At 47.0% G+C, this 19,825-nt stretch overlaps 1 protein-coding gene across 1 annotated transcript in view; it reads right to left on the reverse strand.

Moving 5' to 3' along the window:
* Nucleotides 1-4,126: 4,126 nt before the first annotated feature.
* Nucleotides 4,127-19,825, reverse strand: part of KIAA1755 — a 35,183-nt gene continuing 19,484 nt past the window's right edge. Inside the window, exons 6-14 of the mRNA XM_079978927.1 lie at nt 19,165-19,258; nt 17,740-17,826; nt 14,744-14,860; nt 13,451-13,549; nt 11,507-11,655; nt 9,873-10,011; nt 8,595-8,720; nt 6,879-7,070; nt 4,127-6,651 (exon numbers count right to left, since the gene is read on the reverse strand). Of these exons, the coding sequence (XP_079835053.1) occupies nt 5,734-6,651; nt 6,879-7,070; nt 8,595-8,720; nt 9,873-10,011; nt 11,507-11,655; nt 13,451-13,549; nt 14,744-14,860; nt 17,740-17,826; nt 19,165-19,258 (1,921 nt within the window). The 3' untranslated portion in view covers nt 4,127-5,733. The remainder of the gene's footprint in view (nt 6,652-6,878; nt 7,071-8,594; nt 8,721-9,872; nt 10,012-11,506; nt 11,656-13,450; nt 13,550-14,743; nt 14,861-17,739; nt 17,827-19,164; nt 19,259-19,825) is intronic.

Genomic DNA, 19,825 nt, shown 5'->3' on the forward strand with positions numbered 1-19,825 from the left:
ACAGCATGGCGTTGTTTAAAAGCCCCTTCCTTTAAAAAAACGACACCCCAATCAGTTCACAATGCCTGCTGGGCGGAAGGACAACAAAGAAGGAGCCAGTCTAGTGTTCTGTTGGAAGCCGCCCAGAGTGGCTGGGGAAAGCCCTCCAGATGGGTGGGGTATAAATAAATTATTATTATTATTATTATTATTATTATTATTATTATTCTCTGGGGAGGGCATCCCAAGGTTGTGAGCAGCCGCCACCAGCCTCTCTGAGCCCTTAGAGTCACATAAGAAACTTGGAGCCTATTATACAATGTTCTGAAGCCCTGAACGCCCTTGCTACGTTTTATAAACATTTTATAAACACCAGCTTCATCCAGATATGTATTTGGATATTTGGCTGGCGTCTATTGACCTTCAATGGAAGCTCAGGTGGTTTTTCTTGTGTAGTTAAATGTGCTGTCAAATGTGGCTTTTCCCTGTTGTTTTTTCCTTAATACATTTGCATTGGAAATTAAAACTGTCCTAACAAATAAAGCCAAGCTGTAAGCAGAAAATACTTCCCCAAAACAAATGGTTCACCCTCACAAAGACCCCAAAGCCGGGGTGAAAAGGTGGGTCTTTTAGCAACCTTCAGCACTGAAGTTGATGCATTCCATAGAGAGGGGGCCACAACCGAGAAGGGCCTGGCATGGGTCGATTTCCCCTTGAGAACTGGAGGAACCCCCTTCCTCAGATTTCAGCTGCTGTTTCGAAGACACTGATTTCTGAACCCCTTTCACCTCGGTCACTGCTGCGGAGCATCGCGCTGAGACCTTCTGACAGCAACTCCACAGCTTCTGCTTTCCGTCATGTGGGAAGGGATTGCAAAAACTCCTTTCCTCTAAATAAGAAAAAAATATATGAGAAGAACTTTCACCTTTTACAGTACTTGCAATTCTTCTTTGGGGGGGAAAGGCCAGAAGCGAAGCCTCTATTGCATTCCATGGACAGGAAAGCAACAGTGTAGCTCAGGCATAGGCAAACTCCGGCCCTCCAGATGTTCTGAGACTACAATTCCCATCATCCCTGGCCACTGGCCCTGTTAGCTAAGGATGATGGGAATTGTAGTTCCAAAACATCTGGAGGGCTGAGTTTGCCTGTGCCTGGTCTAGCTGACACACCTTCCTGACATGCATCCCCCCCCCCAGCAACATTGTGGAAAGCACACCTTCCCCACCCGTACCCCAGAAGGGATGGGGGGAGGAATCAATTTCGTTTGTAGTTTAATGAGAAACCACCCAATTCACATTTTTAAAAATCAATATGTGAAATAGACTTGGAGTCACGTAGTGATTTCCTGCTTTTTATTGCAGCTCGTAAAACAGGGAGAGAGTCAAATCCCCACCCCCACCCCCACATAACTTAGGCTTTATGTACATTATATACACAATGGGTTCTGTCTGATTGGCTGATTCTGCTTCCCTCCTGCCGGCCAATCAGGTGGTTGCATTCAAGGATCCTACCTGCCTATCGTTCTAGGATCCAAGCTCAGTACTGTAATAAATGAAAATCTGCCCTTATTCCCTTATGAGGGACAAAAGAACCCTTATAGGGTCCTTTGTAGGTTCTCCATTGGCTGGAGAAAAGAACAGAGGCCAACCAGAGAATATTGAGAAGCAAAGCAGCTCGTAAGCCTGTTCTTTATTGATCTGTTGCAACAGGGTGCTGCTCCCCTCGCACGCAGGAAAGGAGGAGGACCTCGAACAACGTCTAGACATTTTAAATTCCCTGCCCTGGAGCTCAAGACTACCCCTCCATACATCATACTTACAGTACCTCACAGAAAAGGTGGTCTACAACAGAAATTTGAATGTTGTTATTTTTCCTGTCCGGCAGGTTTTCTGATAATGCCTTATCTGATTGCCTTTCCTGGTAGTCTAGCAATTCCTTTGAAATGGTGATTTCTAAATTCCTGTAACAAGGAAGGTTTTTTACACCTCCTCCCTCCTTGCAGAGAAACATTTGGTCAGTTTGGGAGTCAAAACGGTTTCAGGGCTGTTTTCCTGTGCTGCTTCAGACATGTGGTTTATATATTTATGTATGTGTTTGCTTGGTACATTTATGAACACTTATTATATATATGACCTTAAATTTTTTATTTCAGTATATAACAACATGCAAAACAAGACAGCTATCCTTTGCAGTGCAAACTTCACTGCCACCAGCCCAGATCTCCTCCCCCCCCCCTTTCCCCTTCACAGGAGGAGGAGGAGGCACCAACCACTGAAGTTGTACCACCTTTGGCCTCCTCCACAACTGATTGTTCTCAGCATTCAGGGGGCAGCCCCCCAGATATTTCATTGTGGGGCTGAAAGGACCTGGGCCCCTTAGAGTTGGCGTCTATGCAGGGAGATGGACTCAATGACCCCCATGGGCCACCCCAACTCTACAATTCTATTGCTCTAAGGTGGAATCTAGATACATATAAAAAAACACTGTGAAAATGCTTTTTAAAAAGAGTTTTGAAAAATATATTGAATTTCCCATGAGCTCATCATTGCCATCTAGTGTCACATTTGTATAATGCACTTAAAATGCCTGCTTCTTGGGAGAAAAGCAATGACAAACCTAGACAGCATCTTAAAAAGCAGAGACATCACCTTGCTGACAAAGGTCCGTATAGTAAAAGCTATGGTTTTCTAGTGATGTATGGAAGTGAGAGCTGGACCATAAAGAAGGCTGATTGCCAAAGAATTGATGCTTTTGAATTCTGGTGCTGGAGGAGACTCTTGAGAGTCCCGTGGACTGCAAGAAGATCAAACCTCTCCATTCTGAAGGAAATCAGCCCTGAGTGCTCACTGGAAGGACAGATCCTGAAGCCGAGGCTCCAATACTTTGGCCACCTCATGAGAAGAGAAGACTCCCTGGAAAAGACCCTGATGTTGGGAAAGATGGAGGGCGCAAGGAGAAGGGGATGACAGAGGACAAGATGGTTGGACAGTGTCTTCGAAGCTACCAGCATGAGTTTGACCAAACTGTGGGAGGCAGTGGAAGACAGAAGTGCCTGGCGTGCTCTGGTCCAGGGGGTCACGAAGAGGCGGACACAACTAAATGACTAAACAACAAGAAGTCCTAAGAGAGAGCGTGAGTTTTCAAGACAGCCTCCCTACTTTTGTCCTTTCCTCTCTTTCCCCCACACTCTGCAGTTTCCCTTTTTGCACATCTACAAGCGTACAGAGGTCTTGGGCCCAGTCTGGATCCTACAAGGTGTGGCAGAGCGACAGAGCTGTAGCAGGCCCGCCTGGGCTCCTGCTTCTCAGCTTAAAGGACAAATCAAGTCTCCTGCGCCTTTCCCTGCCTGGATCTCCTTTCTCACGAAGAGCCCTGCTTGTCTCCAGAAGTGGGAAGGAAATTTTGGCACCGAGAAAGAGCGGCTGAGGGATGCAGAGATCACTTGCAGCTGTTTGGAAAGCGAGGGTGTGGGGAGACCCCATGTTTAGAAAAAACTGCCCAGCTCTGTCTCATTGCAGACAGAAGGGATCAGATCCAAAAAAAACAGATTATCTAATAGATCTGCTCCCCGTCCTTTTCTGCAAAATGCCACCCACCTCCCATCCCTCTTTACCCTGACAGCCCAGCTGCAGAGTGCTGTCTAAAGCTTTTGGGTATTTGCAGCTGGGATTTCTGACATCCTTGCTGTGGGTCTTTCCAGACTGTTCCTCTTTGGGACGAGGGCGGGGGGGGGGGGGGAGAGATTCGGTCACATTCCGGCAAACCCAGGTTGCACAATCAAAGTTAATCTGGCGGTTTTGCACAAGCCCGTTTCTCCAAAAGCTTGCATTTTTTTTCTCTGATAAGGGAAGTGATGAGGAAACCCCTGGGCAGTGTCCGATAGCATTTGCTTGGCTCAATGTCATCTAGACTCTCCCTTCAAAAAAATCAGGAATAAATGCTGAATAAGCAGGCTCTCTGAATGATCAAGGAGGGGAGATAAATCTCCCAAAAGCAAGAATGTTTATTCGGACAGTGGTTCCCAAACCTTTCTGAGCCTCTGCCCCTTCAGTTCTATAAGCCTCTCCCCAGCCCCCAAGACTACAGAAATCATTGTTCAGAGCAGCGGTTTGCACGACTCACTAAGGAAGATAAGAACACAATAAAATTCAAAACTGTTAATTGCACATTTATTCAAAATCCAATTATAAGTATTCAGTTTAATCAATTCAACAAAACGGATGAACTTGAGTCCGTGATTCCAATGTTGGGAGCCACTCCGTTGTAGGAGACCTTGGTGAGCATGGGATGCCCAGGTGTGCCAGGCCCACAGAAATCGGTCTGCAGGGGGGAATCAGGGAATCAGGAGAAGGCCGGGGGGGGGGAGAAAGGTCCTCCCTCCTTTGCTCTGGTTCTGATGGCTATTCCCCCCTCCCTATCTCAAGCTCCCGGTCTCTTATTTCTTTACCTGCATGGAAGAAGATGTGGGAACAGAAAAGGAGCTTTGTGGGGGTGCATTCTGTGGAGGGGCTAATAGGCCACAGGGCAAATGATGAGGTCCTTCACCACGGCTACTTTTCTGTTCCTAGCTGCAGGATTTGAAGCTACCGTATTTTTCGCTCTATAAGACTCACTTTTTCCCTCCTAAAAAGTAAGGGGAAATGCGTGTGCGTCTTATGGAGCGAATGCAGGCTGCGCAGCTATCACAGAAGCCAGAACAGCAAGAGGGATTGCTGCTTTCACTGCACAGCGATCCCTCTTGCTGTTCTGGCTTCTGAGATTCAGAATTTTTCTTTTCTTGTTTTCCTGCTCCAAAAACTAGGTGCGTCTTGTGGTCTGGTGTGTCTTGTAGAGTGAAAAATATGGGACTTTCCACTAGAAGATGGAGATGATAGAGGAGGAGGAGGAGGAGGAGGAGGAGGAGGAGGAGGAGGAGTAGTTTCTTGTCAGGTCTTCTGCAGCCTCTGGATTTCTGTGAGGCACAGAAACCAGCCCAAGCGCTGTCTCATTTTCACTCTGAACGGGTATCTGGGGAAGCATTGCAGAACGGGTGTTTGGGTCCTTTGATTAACAATGGCAAAAATAAACATTTGGGAAGAGCTGCTGAGTCCCAGGGGCAGAGTCATTTGCACAGCTGTCAGTTCCTGAATCAGCTGGAGGGGAAATATTTTCAGGGTGGATGTTTCCAGGTACAAACTTCCTCTGCTCTCTGTTTCTGCAGAGGACCAAGATATTAAACATCAACCCTGAATGCCACCATGCGACTCTCAGCGATAGTCATTGCAGGGACTTGACCCCTCATCCTTTGGGTGCAAGGACAGAGCCCTCAGATACTTGAGGGTTCAAATGCACTCTGGCTTTGGGACATGCAGCATCAGTAGGACTGTATTGCCATGCAGAAGTGTGGCCTCCTGCCCGGGGCAGTGGGAGGGTTTGCTAGCCAGTTACTAACCAGGTTCCTAATGGGATTGGTGGACTGGGATGGGAACAGGACAGACTCTCTCCGCCCTGAAAGCGACCGTCTTCCATCGCATCTGCTCCATGAGAACCACAATAGGAAATGATGGCTGGCTTTGGGGGTGGGTAGCCTCCTACCCAAACAGAGCTACACACCAGCAACAGGAAGAACTCTTAGCGACGTCCAGCAACAAAGGGCAACAATAAAGGCTTTCCCTTTGAGACATGGGGCAGTGCAGCACCCAGGAATGTATCCAGCATCAAAAAAAATGGGTGCAGAAGGCCCGGCGTGGCAGCACCCAGGATGGTCCCCCGGTCTCACTGGGTGGCCATTGCGTCTGTCAGGCTGCCTGTGCTGTGATTCTCCAGATAGAGAATCCCCGGTGCCTTCTCCTGAGTCCAGGCTCCTTTGGACGATTCCATGGGCAAGGTGGCACTTGAGCTCAGAGCGTCCTCAGTGGAGCTTTGAGAATCTGCATCTTCGGAGGAAAAACTCCCGTGCCTGGAGAGCTGGAAGTACTGGGCCGCCTCTCTCTTCCTGCTGCGTTGGCCTCTGGTGGGCATGGAGAGGCCAGGCTGCTTGGTGGAAGGGAAGCTCTCGTAGGGGGCTGGCACCTTCTTGGTGTTGGGGGAAGAGGCACAGGGAAGGGTCGGTGGAGGGCAGTCCTGTCTTGTCACATGGGCGCTTCCAGGGGCTTCTTTGCCTGGGTCTGCCTGAGCTTCAGGGCCCCCACATTCCAGAATAATGTCCAACGAAGCAAGGTAGGCCTCTTCGCTGGCCTTCACACCCTTCAGCATCCCACCACCACATGAGGGGACCTCTTGGGAAGCCTTGTCATGGACACCAGCTCCACCCATATCTTGGGTCCTTCTGACGTGCTCTGTTGATGCTCCATCTAAGCAGACATCTTCCCCTGAGAGTTTGGTAGCTGTGACGGGATCCGAATCTTCTGCACCTCCTTGCCGAGCCTCCTTGGACCTGGCAAGGGCATCTTCGAGGAGCTGCCTAGCTTCTTGGCACCTCTCCAAGGCTTCGTTCCATACGGCTAGACCCCTCTTGCTGCGCACACTGGAGGCCTGCACCTTCATCTGCTGGAAGGTCTCAGTGGAGAACTCGCTGGAGAGCTTCTGGAGGGCATCCTCCATATCTCGAAGGGCTTGGATGCTCTTGGGCTCCTCCTCTCTGTAGATCCAAGTGGCCTGGTGGCGCTGGCAGTCCAGGTTAAACTGTGTGACCTGGGGGGGCAAAAACACAGGACAACCATTCTTACTTGCTCCTTCCAGGGCTTCATCCTGGCCCATTTTCTCATCCTTGCTATAATTTCTCACCAGGGATGTGGTGGTAGCAGATACGCCCCATGTCAAAGGCCCCATCTGCCTTAAAGATTCCCACTTCCTTGTTCCAGTCCCCTTCACACACCCAGCCTCCCTCCATCATTTCCTTCAGCTTTTGGGACATTCACCTTGTCGCAGAACTTGTAGAGGTCCAGGAGTGTCTCCAGCTCCGCCCCTTTCATCTCCATCTCCATGTAGAACATGGTCAGCTTGGCCTGAAAAGCCCTTTTCGCTGCCTCAAAGGCCTCCATCTCTGGGAACCTGGACCCCTGGACCTTGCTGGCTTCCTTTGACAGAGACAGACCCCGGTTGTAGTGGACCTAACAGGGGAAGGAAGGACAGAACATAAGGAGAGTGTGCTGGATGAGGCTAGTGGCCCATCTGGTCCCACCTCCTGTTCTCACAGTGGCCGACGAGGTGCCCATTAGGGGCAACCTGCAAGCAGCATCTGAGTGCAGGATCTCATCCCTCCTGCAGTTTCCAGCAACTGGGATTCAGAAGCATCGCTGCCTCCAACTGCAGAGGCATTCTAACGGGGGGGGGGGGGATGGTCTGCAAAAATGTGCATGTAATTGGAAGTAACAAATAGGGGTAGAATAAGGATACGTGGCAGTAAATATTAAGGATTAGAATATTAATAAAGGAGAAGAGGTTAGTAAATGAAAGGAGTTAATGTTATGTGATTACCCAAGAACCCCTCCCCAAAAAGAACCATCGCATAACTGACCTAAGCGGGACGATTAAAAACTGTGTAGAAATGAATTATCAACCAAAAGTTTGGCGTATGGAGATCCAGAAAAGAATAAGGGCTTTTGGAATGGCGCAGCAATAAAAAGGGAGTCGCCTGTTGGCAGGTTCTGTCGAAAGACTGATGACTGAGGAGGAGGAAGCTATGGATCTGTTTTTATATGGGATTTCTGACAGAACCTCCTCAGAAGACTGAGAAAGGGAGTGACAGACCTGTGAAGATTAACGAGTAGACGGCAAGAGTGTGTTTATTTATGGAAGTGATGAAAAGCGGCAGCAGTCTGAATATGACCCTTGGATGAATGGGAAAACCCACACAGGACTACAGTTGGTTTCAACTCGCTTGTGGAGACTATCAGAGGTCACAAAGAAAAAGGAAAAATATGTGAAAACAACAAGAAGAGATGTGGAAAACAACAAGGAAGGATTGGATAGAATTGTGAACATCATTTAGATAGATTTGTGGACATCAAAGCAGCAGCAACAAGATGATTGGATCCCTTTCGGAACTTGAAATATGGGTACCCCCAACAAAAATTTAAAATTTGGCTTTGTAATTTGGAATTAATGTGATTTGATTTGATTGGTCTGTTAATAATTTTTTTTTAAAAAGGAGTTAATGTTATTAGAAATATGAACTTGGAGAACTGTTATAAAGGTGATATAATGAAATTCAGATAGAGGGGATTCGAGGAAGTCAGTTATCAATGTTATGAGAATTAGGTATTTGAAGAAATAAATTTTCTCTGTGTTTAATTTTATTGTATTGTAGTGTGTTTTTCTTTGTTGTGTGTTTTTTTATGTCATTTTGTGATAAATGTGGAAAATCAATAAAAAAAAAATTGGGGAAAAAATGTGCATGTAAGGAGAAATTGCATATAAACAAGTGCATATTTGAATAATTTCGCACCAAAATGCCCAGCCCCTTTTACATTCTTATGTTCATATTTTTGCACCTTATTTTCATTATTATATGCGTGTTTATGCATCATTTCCACTAATACCTGCATTTTCTGCACATTACTTGGGTGAAGCCCAGTTTTCCCAGTGTGCGTTTCTGGTGCAAAGCAGGCAGCAGGGAGATTCGGCCAACTTACTGAGGCTTCTTTGAAGAATTCCTTGAACCGCTGGTGGGACTCTTGGGCCGCCTCCCAGCTGCCCTCGGCTGCAGACCCCGCCTCGCAGAGCGCCGACTCGCCTTCTTCGTCGAACCACAAACTGAGCTGTGTGAAGAAGCCACGGTTTTAGCGGCGGGACGCAAGAGATGGCTTCTTGGAAGGAACCTCCTCCAGGGAAAACTGGTGACTCCCCAATCAAGGAGCCCAGATCTTAGGAACAGAGGAAAACTCTCTTGAGACGACCTAGCTGTGTGCTGTCAGCTCTGACTGACAGCCGCTTTCCAGGGATTCAGGCAGGGGAGATGCCAGGAACTGATCCCTGAACGCAAGGAAGATCTTTCTGACAGCAAGAGCCGTTTGACAGTGGAACGGTCTCACAATCCTGAGCTTCTCTTCATCCTTCCACCCTCAACCATCCCGGCAGAGGCGACAGAAGGCAGAATCAAATCCTGCCAAATACCGTATTTTTCGCTCCATAAGACGCACTTTTCTCCTCCTGAAAAGTAAGGGGAAATGTCTGTGTGTCTTATGGAGCGAATGCACTGGATGGCAGAGAGATCCCTCAGCTGCCGCTGCAGTCGTGAGCTGAGGGATGCCTCCGCAACCGGACCCATGGCTCCCGTCTGTCACTCACTGTGAAGCCAGCAGAGCAAGAGCTGCTGACACGCTCTGCGCAAGCGAGAGCTGCACAGAGCCTGTCAGTGGCTCTTGCTCTGCTGGTTTCACAGCGAGGCAGGAGGAGGGACGGACAGGAGCAAGCAAAGCGAGAGCCGCTTATGTGGCTTCTGTCCCGCTTTGCACGGCTCTCACGTTGCTTGCCCATCCCTCCTCCTGCCTCACTGTAAAGCAAGCAATGCACCTGTTCCGGTGTCTCCTCCCCCTCTTCTTGCTCCGGCGCCGCCACGCTTTACAGCAAGGCGGGAGGAGGGATGGGCAAGCAAAGCGAGAGAGAAGCCATGTAAGCGGCTCTGGCTTTGCTTGCTTTAAAGCAAGAAAAGCGAGAGCTGCTTACACGCTCTGTGCAGAATTTTTTTTTTCTTGCTTTCCCCTCTAAAAACTAGGTACATCTTATGGGGTGCAAAATACGGTATTCTCTTGCAGGGGTTGGGTAAATGATTCTTTGGGCCCCTTCCAACTCTGAAGTTCTGCGACTGCTGACCGTTCCCAGCCATTTGGGTCAGGCAGGCACAGCCGTGGTTGGCCAACCTTGGGTGGGTACCACTTGGCTGGGGCAGGGGTGGGGGTGTCCTTGCTGACCTTGCCAAACTCCGCCTCCAGCTGTCGGATCTTCAGCAGAAATTCCAGGTGCTCCAGGCAGCCGTTGGATTTGGTGACCAGCATGTGGACTTTCTCCTCCACCAGGTTGTAGAGGGTCAGAGCCCGGCCGATGCTGTTCCTAACGAAGAGAGGGGCATATTAGGGAAGGTGCTTTTAAAAAGAGGTGCCATTTGTACAAAAGCGCTGAGGAATTTCAACAAGAACTGGGTTAATTGGTGAGGAAATTCAAAAAAAGATGTAAATTTGTTCATGTATGCCACAACGGCCGAAAGAATACTTCTGGCCCAGAAATGGAAGCAGCAGGAACTTCCTACACTGGAAGATTGGCAGATGAAGATGGTTGAATATGTGGAGTTGGCAAAGCTGACGGGGAAGATCCCGAATCGGCGTGATGAACTGTTTCAAAAGGACTGCAGCAAATTTATATTTTATATGAAAGAAAACTCTAAACATTTGAAAACGTTTGTAGGTCTGAGCTGAAATCTTTGGTAATGTGAAAATGGATTTATGTAATGAAAATGTAATGAAATATGGAAAACTTAACAAAAATTGTGTTTTTTAAAAAAATTTCAACAAGAACTTTTAAATAAAGGAAATGTGGAGAAATTGAATTTGAGTGTGAAACAAGATTTGGAATATCCTATAGGCCCTATTTTTAACTATGGAAGTTTGGTAGGAAGGAATATGATTACCGTTGGGTTGGAGCTTCCTCGAGATCTGGTTTTCAACACCAAAGACTATCAAAAAGACCGGCAGAGGGGACATGAAAGAGACTTAAGAGCCTCGGATTTAAGATCTCCGGGTTGACGGTTTTCCGAGATCGATGGACTTTTGCTAGGGGCCAAAACCGGGGAGGGAATCTGGTGGAAGAAAATTGGGAATTTAAAGTGTATATAATATAATTTGTTTCTTGTTTTTTTTTTTAATGAGAGATGGGAAAATCGTGGAATGGAATCTTTTTTGACCCTAGGGGAAGCGTCTTAAGAATAAGTACAGATATATAAGTTTTGATGAGAGTTAATATTGGATAAAGTAAAAGTGGATGGTTATTTGGTGAAAGAAAGAATGGAAAATTATAGTATAATAAGATAAGATATAAGGATAAAAATAAGATGAAGGATTTGTTGAAATATTTATATGAATTAGAATATAAAGAGGGGAATTATAGTATGCTAAGATAAATTATTGGGATTAAAAGAAAGTTGGAAGGATTTGCTGGAATATCTAATTGAATTAGAATACAAAAATGGGAGGCGTGAGGAAGTCAAGGAAATAAGTTAATGTAAGTAATTGAGTTAAAGGTTTGACTTGTTTTTTTATTTCTTTTTTCTCTTTTTTCGGTTTTTTGATGATGTCTTTTTTTGTATATGTACTGGGTTTTTTTTCTCTTTCTTTGATTGTTCTCTTTTTATTCTTTTTTTCTGTAACCTTTAAAATCTTAATAAAAAATTATTTATTTTTTAAAAAAAGAGAAATTGAATTTGAGATTGAAAAAATGTGGTAGCGAAAGGAACTGCAGTAACCCGAATCGGGTTGCAAGGAGGTGACTTTTCTCCCCAGACCCAGAGACGGCCTTGAGGAAGCCAGAGCTCCCCCCCCCCTTGCTTTCATACCGGACGTTGGGGGAGAAGCTGAGCCAGGCTGCCTCCTTCCTCAGTTTCGCCAGCGTGGCCCCACCTTCCCTCTGCAAGCTCACCAGCTGCACATTGCGCAAGACCTTCTGCATCAGCATCTGGTGCCTCTCCATTTGATGCTCAACGTCCTGCGGAACAATGACCCACATTAGCCACATTCAAGTCTGTCAATGGCCGTTAGCCCTGGAAGCTCAAGAAAACCTCCATGGGCAAAGGCAGTCTACCTTGGAATACTAGATGCTGGAGACAAATTGGGGCTGGGGAGAAGCTGTCTTTGTAAATTTCCCAGAAGCTTTTGGTTTACTGCTGTTGAGAACAAAATGGAAATGAACTGGGGGGACCCTTTGCCAACCTGGTGCCCTCTGGCTTGCATCTCCCATCAGCCCCTGCCAGCCTGCAAAAGGGTTGGCGATTCTTGAACTAGGCTGAACACTTCTTAGATTATTCTGAATGAAATAAAACGGCATTGATGGAATTATTCCACACCATAGCTGTCAACGTACAGATTTGAAAATAAGGGACCAGCAGCCTCGAAAATAAGGGACCAGCAGCCAAAATAAGGGATTTTCCGAGCACAGGTATGTTCAACTTCTGAGCCCCTCCGAGCCAAAGGCAGAAAGCCCAGCCAGCAGCCAAACGAAGCCTCAAGCGGTGGTTCCCACAGCGCAGCAACCCGGCAAAGGGGATGCAGCAAGGAAAACCACCGTCACCTCTCCGCTGGGAAGCGCTGAGCAAAGGCGAGTCCCCAGGCAACGCGGCCGATTTGATTGGCACAAGGCATGCAAGCTCCACCCCCCAGTCGTTCTTAGACTACTTATTGGGTGAGCAATGCAGCCAAGCAACACAGTTGGAGCCTCCCTCCTCCCTGGCCGGCAGCGAGGGAGGGAGAGAAGCTGCTTCCTTTGAAACCCAGGAAATTTAAGGGACATCATCAATAAGGGACAGCAGCGGGACACAGCACTGGGATAAGGGACTTTACCGCCAAATAAGGGACGGTTGACAGCTATGTTCCACACTGTTGTAAGCTCTTTGCGACAGGCAGCTCAGCTTTGGGACAGACCACAAATGAAGCCATTACAGCTCTCACCTGGAGGGAAAACACAGTCCTTTTCTCATGGCAAAGGACTGTATCACACCATTGGCTCTCCCTATTGCACTAGTAAAAGGGTCAGTGCTAATGCACTGTATTCTGCTCTGGTCAGACCTCACCTGGAGTACTGTGTCCAGTTCTGGGCACCACAGTTCAAGAAGGACACGGACAAACTGGAACGTGTCCAGAGGAGGGCAACCAAAATGGTCAAAGGCCTGGAAACGATGCCTTATGAGGAACGGCTAAGGGAGCTGGGCATGTTTAGCCTGGAGAAGAGGAGGTTAAGGGGTGATATGATAGCCATGTTCCAATATATAAAAGGATGTCACATAGAGGAGGGAGAAAGGTTGTTTTCTGCTGCTCCAGAGAAGCGGACACGGAGCAATGGCTCCAAACTACAAGAAAGAAGATTCCACCTAAACATTAGGAAGAACTTCCTGACAGTAAGAGCTGTTCGACAGTGGAATTTGCTGCCAAGGAGTGTGGTGGAGTCTCCTTCTTTGGAGGTCTTTAAGCAAAGGCTTGACAACCATATGTCAGGAGTGCTCTGATGGTGTTTCCTGCTTGGCAGGGGGTTGGACTCGATGGCCCTTGTGGTCTCTTCCAACTCTATGATTCTATGATTCTATGATTCCCTCCCCCCTGCACTGTCCCCCAAACTCAACTCCGGAGCAGATTTTGGAAGCACTCAACAGGGAGGGGAAACGATCCGTTGTGCAAGGAAAAATCATTGCGCTGCATTTCTTGAGGTCCTAACATGTGTAAAAAATCACGCCCAATGCTTCCTCGAGGTCTGGGGGGGGGGGGACACACACAGGGGGAGGAGGTGTTACCTGCAGGGTCTCCAGTCTGCCCCCCTTTTCCAGTTCTTGGGTGGTGTTCTGCAGCAATTCGGAGGCTTTTTTGAGGTCGCTCACAAACTGGTGCATCTTCTAGGGGGAGGAAGCACAGGCAGGCAGCCGGTCAGATAAAATAACCCCAAATAACAAGTTGTGACACATGGTTAGAAGAGGGCAAGAAGCAGGAAACTGAGGCAGGGAGATAGAGGAGGGTGGGATCAGAGAGGCCAAAGCTGGCTTTGCGCCCGCAGCAAAGAACAAGATGGTGCCCATCGCCTCAGAAGCTGAGCGGACTGACAGTCGACTCTGATGATGCAGCAGAGGCCTGCAGGCTGGAGGATGGGTATTCTCTCCCCCCCCCCATTAATTTTTAAATTAAATTTTAGTAATATAGAAAAAGAAATGCACCCTACAAAGACATACAAAAATAAGGCTACTATTTATATACATAAATACATAAATACTTCCCCTCCCCATATCTTCCCAGCACCATACCCTTTGACCCCCCCAACAGCTCAACCTCCTTATCTTATAGATTTGATGCTATTGTTGCAATTTTTAACTTTTAAATTTTGATCTCATTATGACATTCCTAACTAATATTTTCTACTTTACTCCTTTAATCTAAACATATCAACCTATTCTTTCTTGAACAGTGTTTGTCCATGTATTCTTCAAAACATTGCCATTCTGATCTGAGTTTTTGGTTTGTCTGTCTTCTCATGTATGCAGTTAGCTTTGCCATTTCTATAAATTGGCTTAGTCTTCTTTTGTGGGTATTAGTTTGCTCTTCCATTTGCTGGCAGATACTATCCTGGCAGCTGAAAATTCCTTTCTTTCTTCTGTGGTATATCTTTTCCCAATAAGCCTAATAAATATGTCTCTGGTTTCCTTTGTAAAGCTGTTTTTAACATATATATTTTTTAGTTCTTCATGAATCATTCCCAAGTAGGTCTTGGTTTTTTTGGCAGCTCCACCAGATATGGAACAATGTTCCTTCCATTTTTCCAACATAAATTAGACTTCTGTTTATACATTTTGGCAAGCTTTGATGGTACCACCTGAATAACATTTTCTTGAAATTTCTTGAAATTCTCTTTTATGGTGTAGCAAGCGGTGAACCTAATATCTGGACACCAGAGCCTTTCCCACTGTTCCAAATATTTAAAAGGTGGGGCGTTTCCCTGCTAGCTGCAGAAGCAGCCCTGAAGTCTTGAGCGATGCAAAAGGAGCAGGCAGAGAAAGGGGGAAGAGGAAGGCAACAACATCCACTGCAACAATAGGTACCTGGAAGTACTGGACCCACTCGCCGTGGCAATAGGGAAAGTGGCCCTCCAGGGCTGGGGTCAGCTGGCTGCTGTCGACGTGCCGCCCCAGGGCCTTCAGGGAGCTCAGCACCTCCATCTGCAGGGGGGAGACCACAGCGTCAATATCCCCCAGCATTTCTTTATTTCATGAATCCAGTTTAACAGACCAAGTCAGCTAACACAAATTTCAAAACAGCAAAGTACCGTATTTTTCACTCTATAGGACGCACCTTGATTTAGAGGGGGAGAACAAGAAAAAAAAAAATCTCCCCCTCTCTGCTCAGTGCCCCTTCAGCGAAGCGGCAGGAGAAACGGAGCCCCTTCCATTTCTCCTCCCGCTTGGCTGAAGGGGCGCTGCACAGCTCTCCCTCTCTACTGAAGCCAGGAGAGTCTTGCTCTCCTGGCTTCAGCAAAAGGAACCCAAAGCCTCCGGAATGCAGCCGGAACTCATGCTGCGCTCCGAAGGCTTCAGGCGGCTATCCCTGAAGCCTGGAGAGTGAGAGGGGTCGGTGCGCACCGACCCCTCTCGCTCTCCAGGCTTCAGCGAAAGCAACGCGTAGCCTCCGGAGCGCGGAGGGAGCGCTCCCTTTGCGCTTCGGAGGCTTTGTGTTGCTATCGCTGAGGCCAAGGAGCCTGCATTCGCTCCATAGGACGCACACACATTTCTGCTTAATTTTTGGTGCGGGAAAATGTGTCCTATAGAGCGAAAAATACGATATATAAAATACACATTTTTAAAAGACTGAGCAGAGTTGTTTTAAAAACAACAACAGTTAGCACAAGGATGGAAGAATGGGGAAATCCCAACGAAAGAACAGCGGCAAGAAAAATTGATGAGTTATGCAGAACTGGCTAAATTGACATACAAACTGCGGAACAAGGACAACTGTGACTTTAAGGAAGAATGGGAGCTTTTTGCAAATTATCTAACAAGACAACAAAATGAACTGGACTCCTTGGCAGGGTTTGAATAAACATACACAAACTTATTGGTTGATAATATAATAGATAGATAGGTGATAGATAGATAGATAGATAGATAGATAGATAGATGATAGATAGATAGATAGATAGATAGATAGATAGATAGATAGATAGATAGATATAGATAGATGATAGATAGATGATAGATAGATACATAGATAGATAGATAGATGATAGATAACGTAAGGATATGTATAATTTTATAACATGCAGAGAATAATATGTGCTGAGAAATCAGAGAGAGGAGCTGAGGAAAGTCTCGGGGGAGGGTTTGATGGGGTGGGGGGAAAGGGGGGAATAATGAATGTAATATGTTTTGGTATTATGTTATGCTGAAATTGCCAATAAAATATTTTTTTAAAATAACATCAATTATTTTCAGGCACAATAGTAAGAGGCCCAGCAGTATAAAAATTGGAGGAGGAGAGGGCTGGTGTAAAATCAAGATTTTCAGTGTTTATACTCGGCTCATTTCCCCCCCAGCCCATTTTAGGTCCAGTTCAGTCTTCACCAACCTGACGCCCTCCAGATGTATTTACTACAACTCCCATCAGCCACAGTGAGCAGGGGCTGATGGGAGTTGTGGTTCAAAAACATCTGGAGGGCCCCAAAGCACATGAGGAGAGCCCTGCATGTGCAAAGCACAGCCCTTCTGGCTAGTAGCCATTGGTAGCCCTCTGCACCATGAATTTGTCTAATCCTCCTTTAAAGCCCTCCATGGCCGCCTCTGGTGGGAGGGAGTTCCACAGTTTAACAATGTGCTGCGTTAAAAAGGGATTTCCATTATTCCCAGCCGGTTGTCAAAGCCTGTGCAGTTAGTTAGCATGAAACAGGTGAGAGTCTGGGAGGTGGGGAGGGAGCAGAGAGGGACCCCCGCCATCCATCGCCGTGCCACGCTGGAAACGGGAGCCTGCCTGGTGTCCTTTCTAGACACACACGGGGAGCCGAGAGTATTTTAATCACTAGCAGCAGAGGCCGTTTATCAAGCTCATTGAGATTTCCCATTCCATTAATTAAACCAAGCAGCATTCATAAAAGAGCAGCAAAACCCTCCCAGGGCTGAATTATTATCTTAATGCCCAAGTCTGGCCTGCGGAGCTATAATTGGGAGAGAGAGATGGATTTGCCGTGGGAACTCATTAGGGCAAAGCAGAATGGGAGTCATTATCTGGGCTGGGAGAGGGAAGAGGGCAGGAGCGGAACGGAGGGCACAGACTGGATGGATTCGGGGTGGGGGGAAATGGGGTGCCATGGGGACGTCCCATTGCACAAGCAGTGATAGGATGCTTACAGCCTGGGAAACAAGTCAATATTTAAGGCATAGGCTGCATCTGGTTCCTTAGGCGCCTGACAGAACGCCAGGCTACACGGACCTCGGAGTGCACTCCGCAAAGTCTTGGATGGGCAGAAGTTCAACAGGTGAAGCGTTTCGCAGCTTGGAAGTGCAGCCGATGGGGGAAGCCACACCTGTTGATTTATTCTGCTTGCCATACAACAGGCGGCGAATGAGGCTGACTGCATGAAAGTGTGAGAGGACAGCTGAGGAAGTAGAATGAGCAACCCAGGAGATCAGGTCCATCGCTCTTGTGGGGGAAATGATGTTAGGAGTGTGGGATGGAGGAGAGAAGAGAGCGCATCTGTTATGTACTGAGCTGAATCCTAGAACAATAGGATCCAGAATGCAGCAGTCTGATTGGTCTGCAGGAGCCACCCAATCCAGCTCCAGGTGGAAGTGAATCAGCGACTTGATTGGCCTGCAGGAGCAGCCAATCAGGCTCCTGGATGAAGTGAATCAGCAACCTGATTGGCCTGCAGGAAGAGCCCGGAATTAGCCAGTCACGCGGGGCCCATTGTGTAAATAATGTATCTATAGGTAGACATTTTGGGGAAAGTTTCATTCATTGCTACTAGGAGTTGAAAAAAGAGCATGAAATTCACACTCGACTCTGAGTATATTTCAGCATCGAAATAACACGATGCTCTGGGACTCACCTGCACACCAGGTAGCTTCTCCAAATGTGAGGCTGCCTCCTTCTCTGCCAGCAGGAAAACAGCGTGGATGGAGCCAGGCAGGGTCTTCTGCAAGGAAAATGGGAATCCAGGATGAAATTTCCCCAAACACCAGCCTCCCTTTCGCTGGCTTCCCAAACCAGGTTTCCCAGCCACCTTGATTCAGCCCTTTATCGGTTATCCCCACAGAATACGGTCCCTGGATTCTCTAGAGGCAGGGCAGCACAGTGGTTAGAGAGCTGGGCTAGGACTTGGGAGAGACTAGAGTTCAAATCCCAGCTCAGCCTCTCAGCCCAGCCTACCTCCCAGGGTTGTTGTGGGGGTTAAATGAGGAGGAAGAGAGCCCTGTAGGCCACACTCAGCTCTTTGGAGGAAAAGCTGGAGTATAAATGTGATAAATAAAACCAAAATAAAATTAGGTTTGCGTTGTCTTTCTCAGTCTCCTGCAATTTGCCTATAGTTTGTGTGTGGGAGAAGGAAGACAAGCATTTACATTCTGGTTTTATACAAATTGCTCGTCGTAAAAAGTGATTCAAAATGATTATCCTTCACAGAGGGAAGACGAAACTCAGTCCCAGGTCTCATCCCATGAAAGTTATGCTTGCATTATCTGTACTTAACAGATCTGTTTTTATATTATTTTAATTCTAACCATTTAATTACTTTTTAACAATCATCCTTCGTCTGTTTTTAGCTTTTTTTCCATTTAATTTGTGCTGTTTTAATTTGTGTAAGCCGCCTTGAGTCCCAGTCTGGGGGAAAAGGCAGGATATAAATACATGTACAGTAATTATTATTATTAACAAAATAAAAAAATTCCTTCCAGTAGCACCTTAAAGACCAACTAAGTTAGTTCTTGGTATGAGCTTTCGTGTGCATGCACACTTCTTCAGATACACTGAAACAGAAGTCACCAGATCCTTCTATATAGTGAGAAGGTGGGGAGGGGTATTCCTCAGAAGGGTGGTGGGATTGGGTGATTGGCAGATAGCTGTGATGAGCCTGTTGACGACTCTTAATGACTGCAATAGGTCTTACAGGAAAAAGCAAGGGGTTAGAAGGTGAAAAATGGCTTTGTCATGTATAATGAGATAAGAATCCAATGTCTTTGTTCAGACCAGGTCTCTCCATGGTTTTGTTCTAGGACCAATCAGACTGTTGCATTCTGGACCCTATTGTTCTAGGACCAATCAGACTGCTGCATTCTGAATCCTATTGTTCTAGGACCAATCAGACTGCTGCATTCTGGATCCTATTGTTCTAGGACCAATCAGATTGCTGCATTCTGGATCCTATTCAACTCAGTACATAACAGTGACTTAGGGTGACAAAACCTCCCTGGAAAAAGCCAGCTGCTCCCTGCAAACTCCCCCCCCCCCGTGATTTTTCCCACCCACCTGAGATTACCTGGACGGATCCGAGGGCAGCAGAGAGGGCGGGTGGTGGCATCTCCTTTCTGGCATCGATGAGAAGCGCCAGCCCCGTGTCCTTCGACTGCTTCCTGCAGGATGGAAAGAGATGCAGACAAACTGGAGGAAAGGATGGTTTTTACTCCATAGTGGGAGAAGCAAACTCAAAAAACAAGTTTGAGTCCTTGCATGAGATGCTGCGGGAGGATAGACATTGGTGCACTTTCTGGCGCTATGGAGGGGGAGCCAAGGGGGCCACCCCCCAAAAAAAATTTTTTTCAAGGAGTGGGCCAGACCCCCCCTCTATTTTGCGGCCTGTGCACTGCCAAAGCTCAACAAGCTCTAGCTTGGGGGCCCCCAAAAAATTATAGGAAAAAAACAAGTGGTTGTACATTTCTAAAATACAAGATAAAAAACTAGGGGGGCAGTGGAGGACAGGAGTGCCTGGCGTTCTCTGGTCCATGGGGTCACGAAGAGTCGGACACGACTAAACGACTAAACAACAACAACAACAACAACAACAACAGTGTTTTGTGTTGTGTAGGCTCCTAGGATGTAAGTCATGGGCCCCACCTGCTAGCCTGCTCCCTAAAATATCCCTAAAATGTGGGGGGCCTACATTCTGCTATTTATAATGATTAGTAGTTTGCATCATATAT

Source organism: Podarcis cretensis (assembly GCF_951804945.1).
Source record: "Podarcis cretensis genome assembly, chromosome: 6".
NCBI lineage: Eukaryota > Metazoa > Chordata > Lepidosauria > Squamata > Lacertidae > Podarcis > Podarcis cretensis.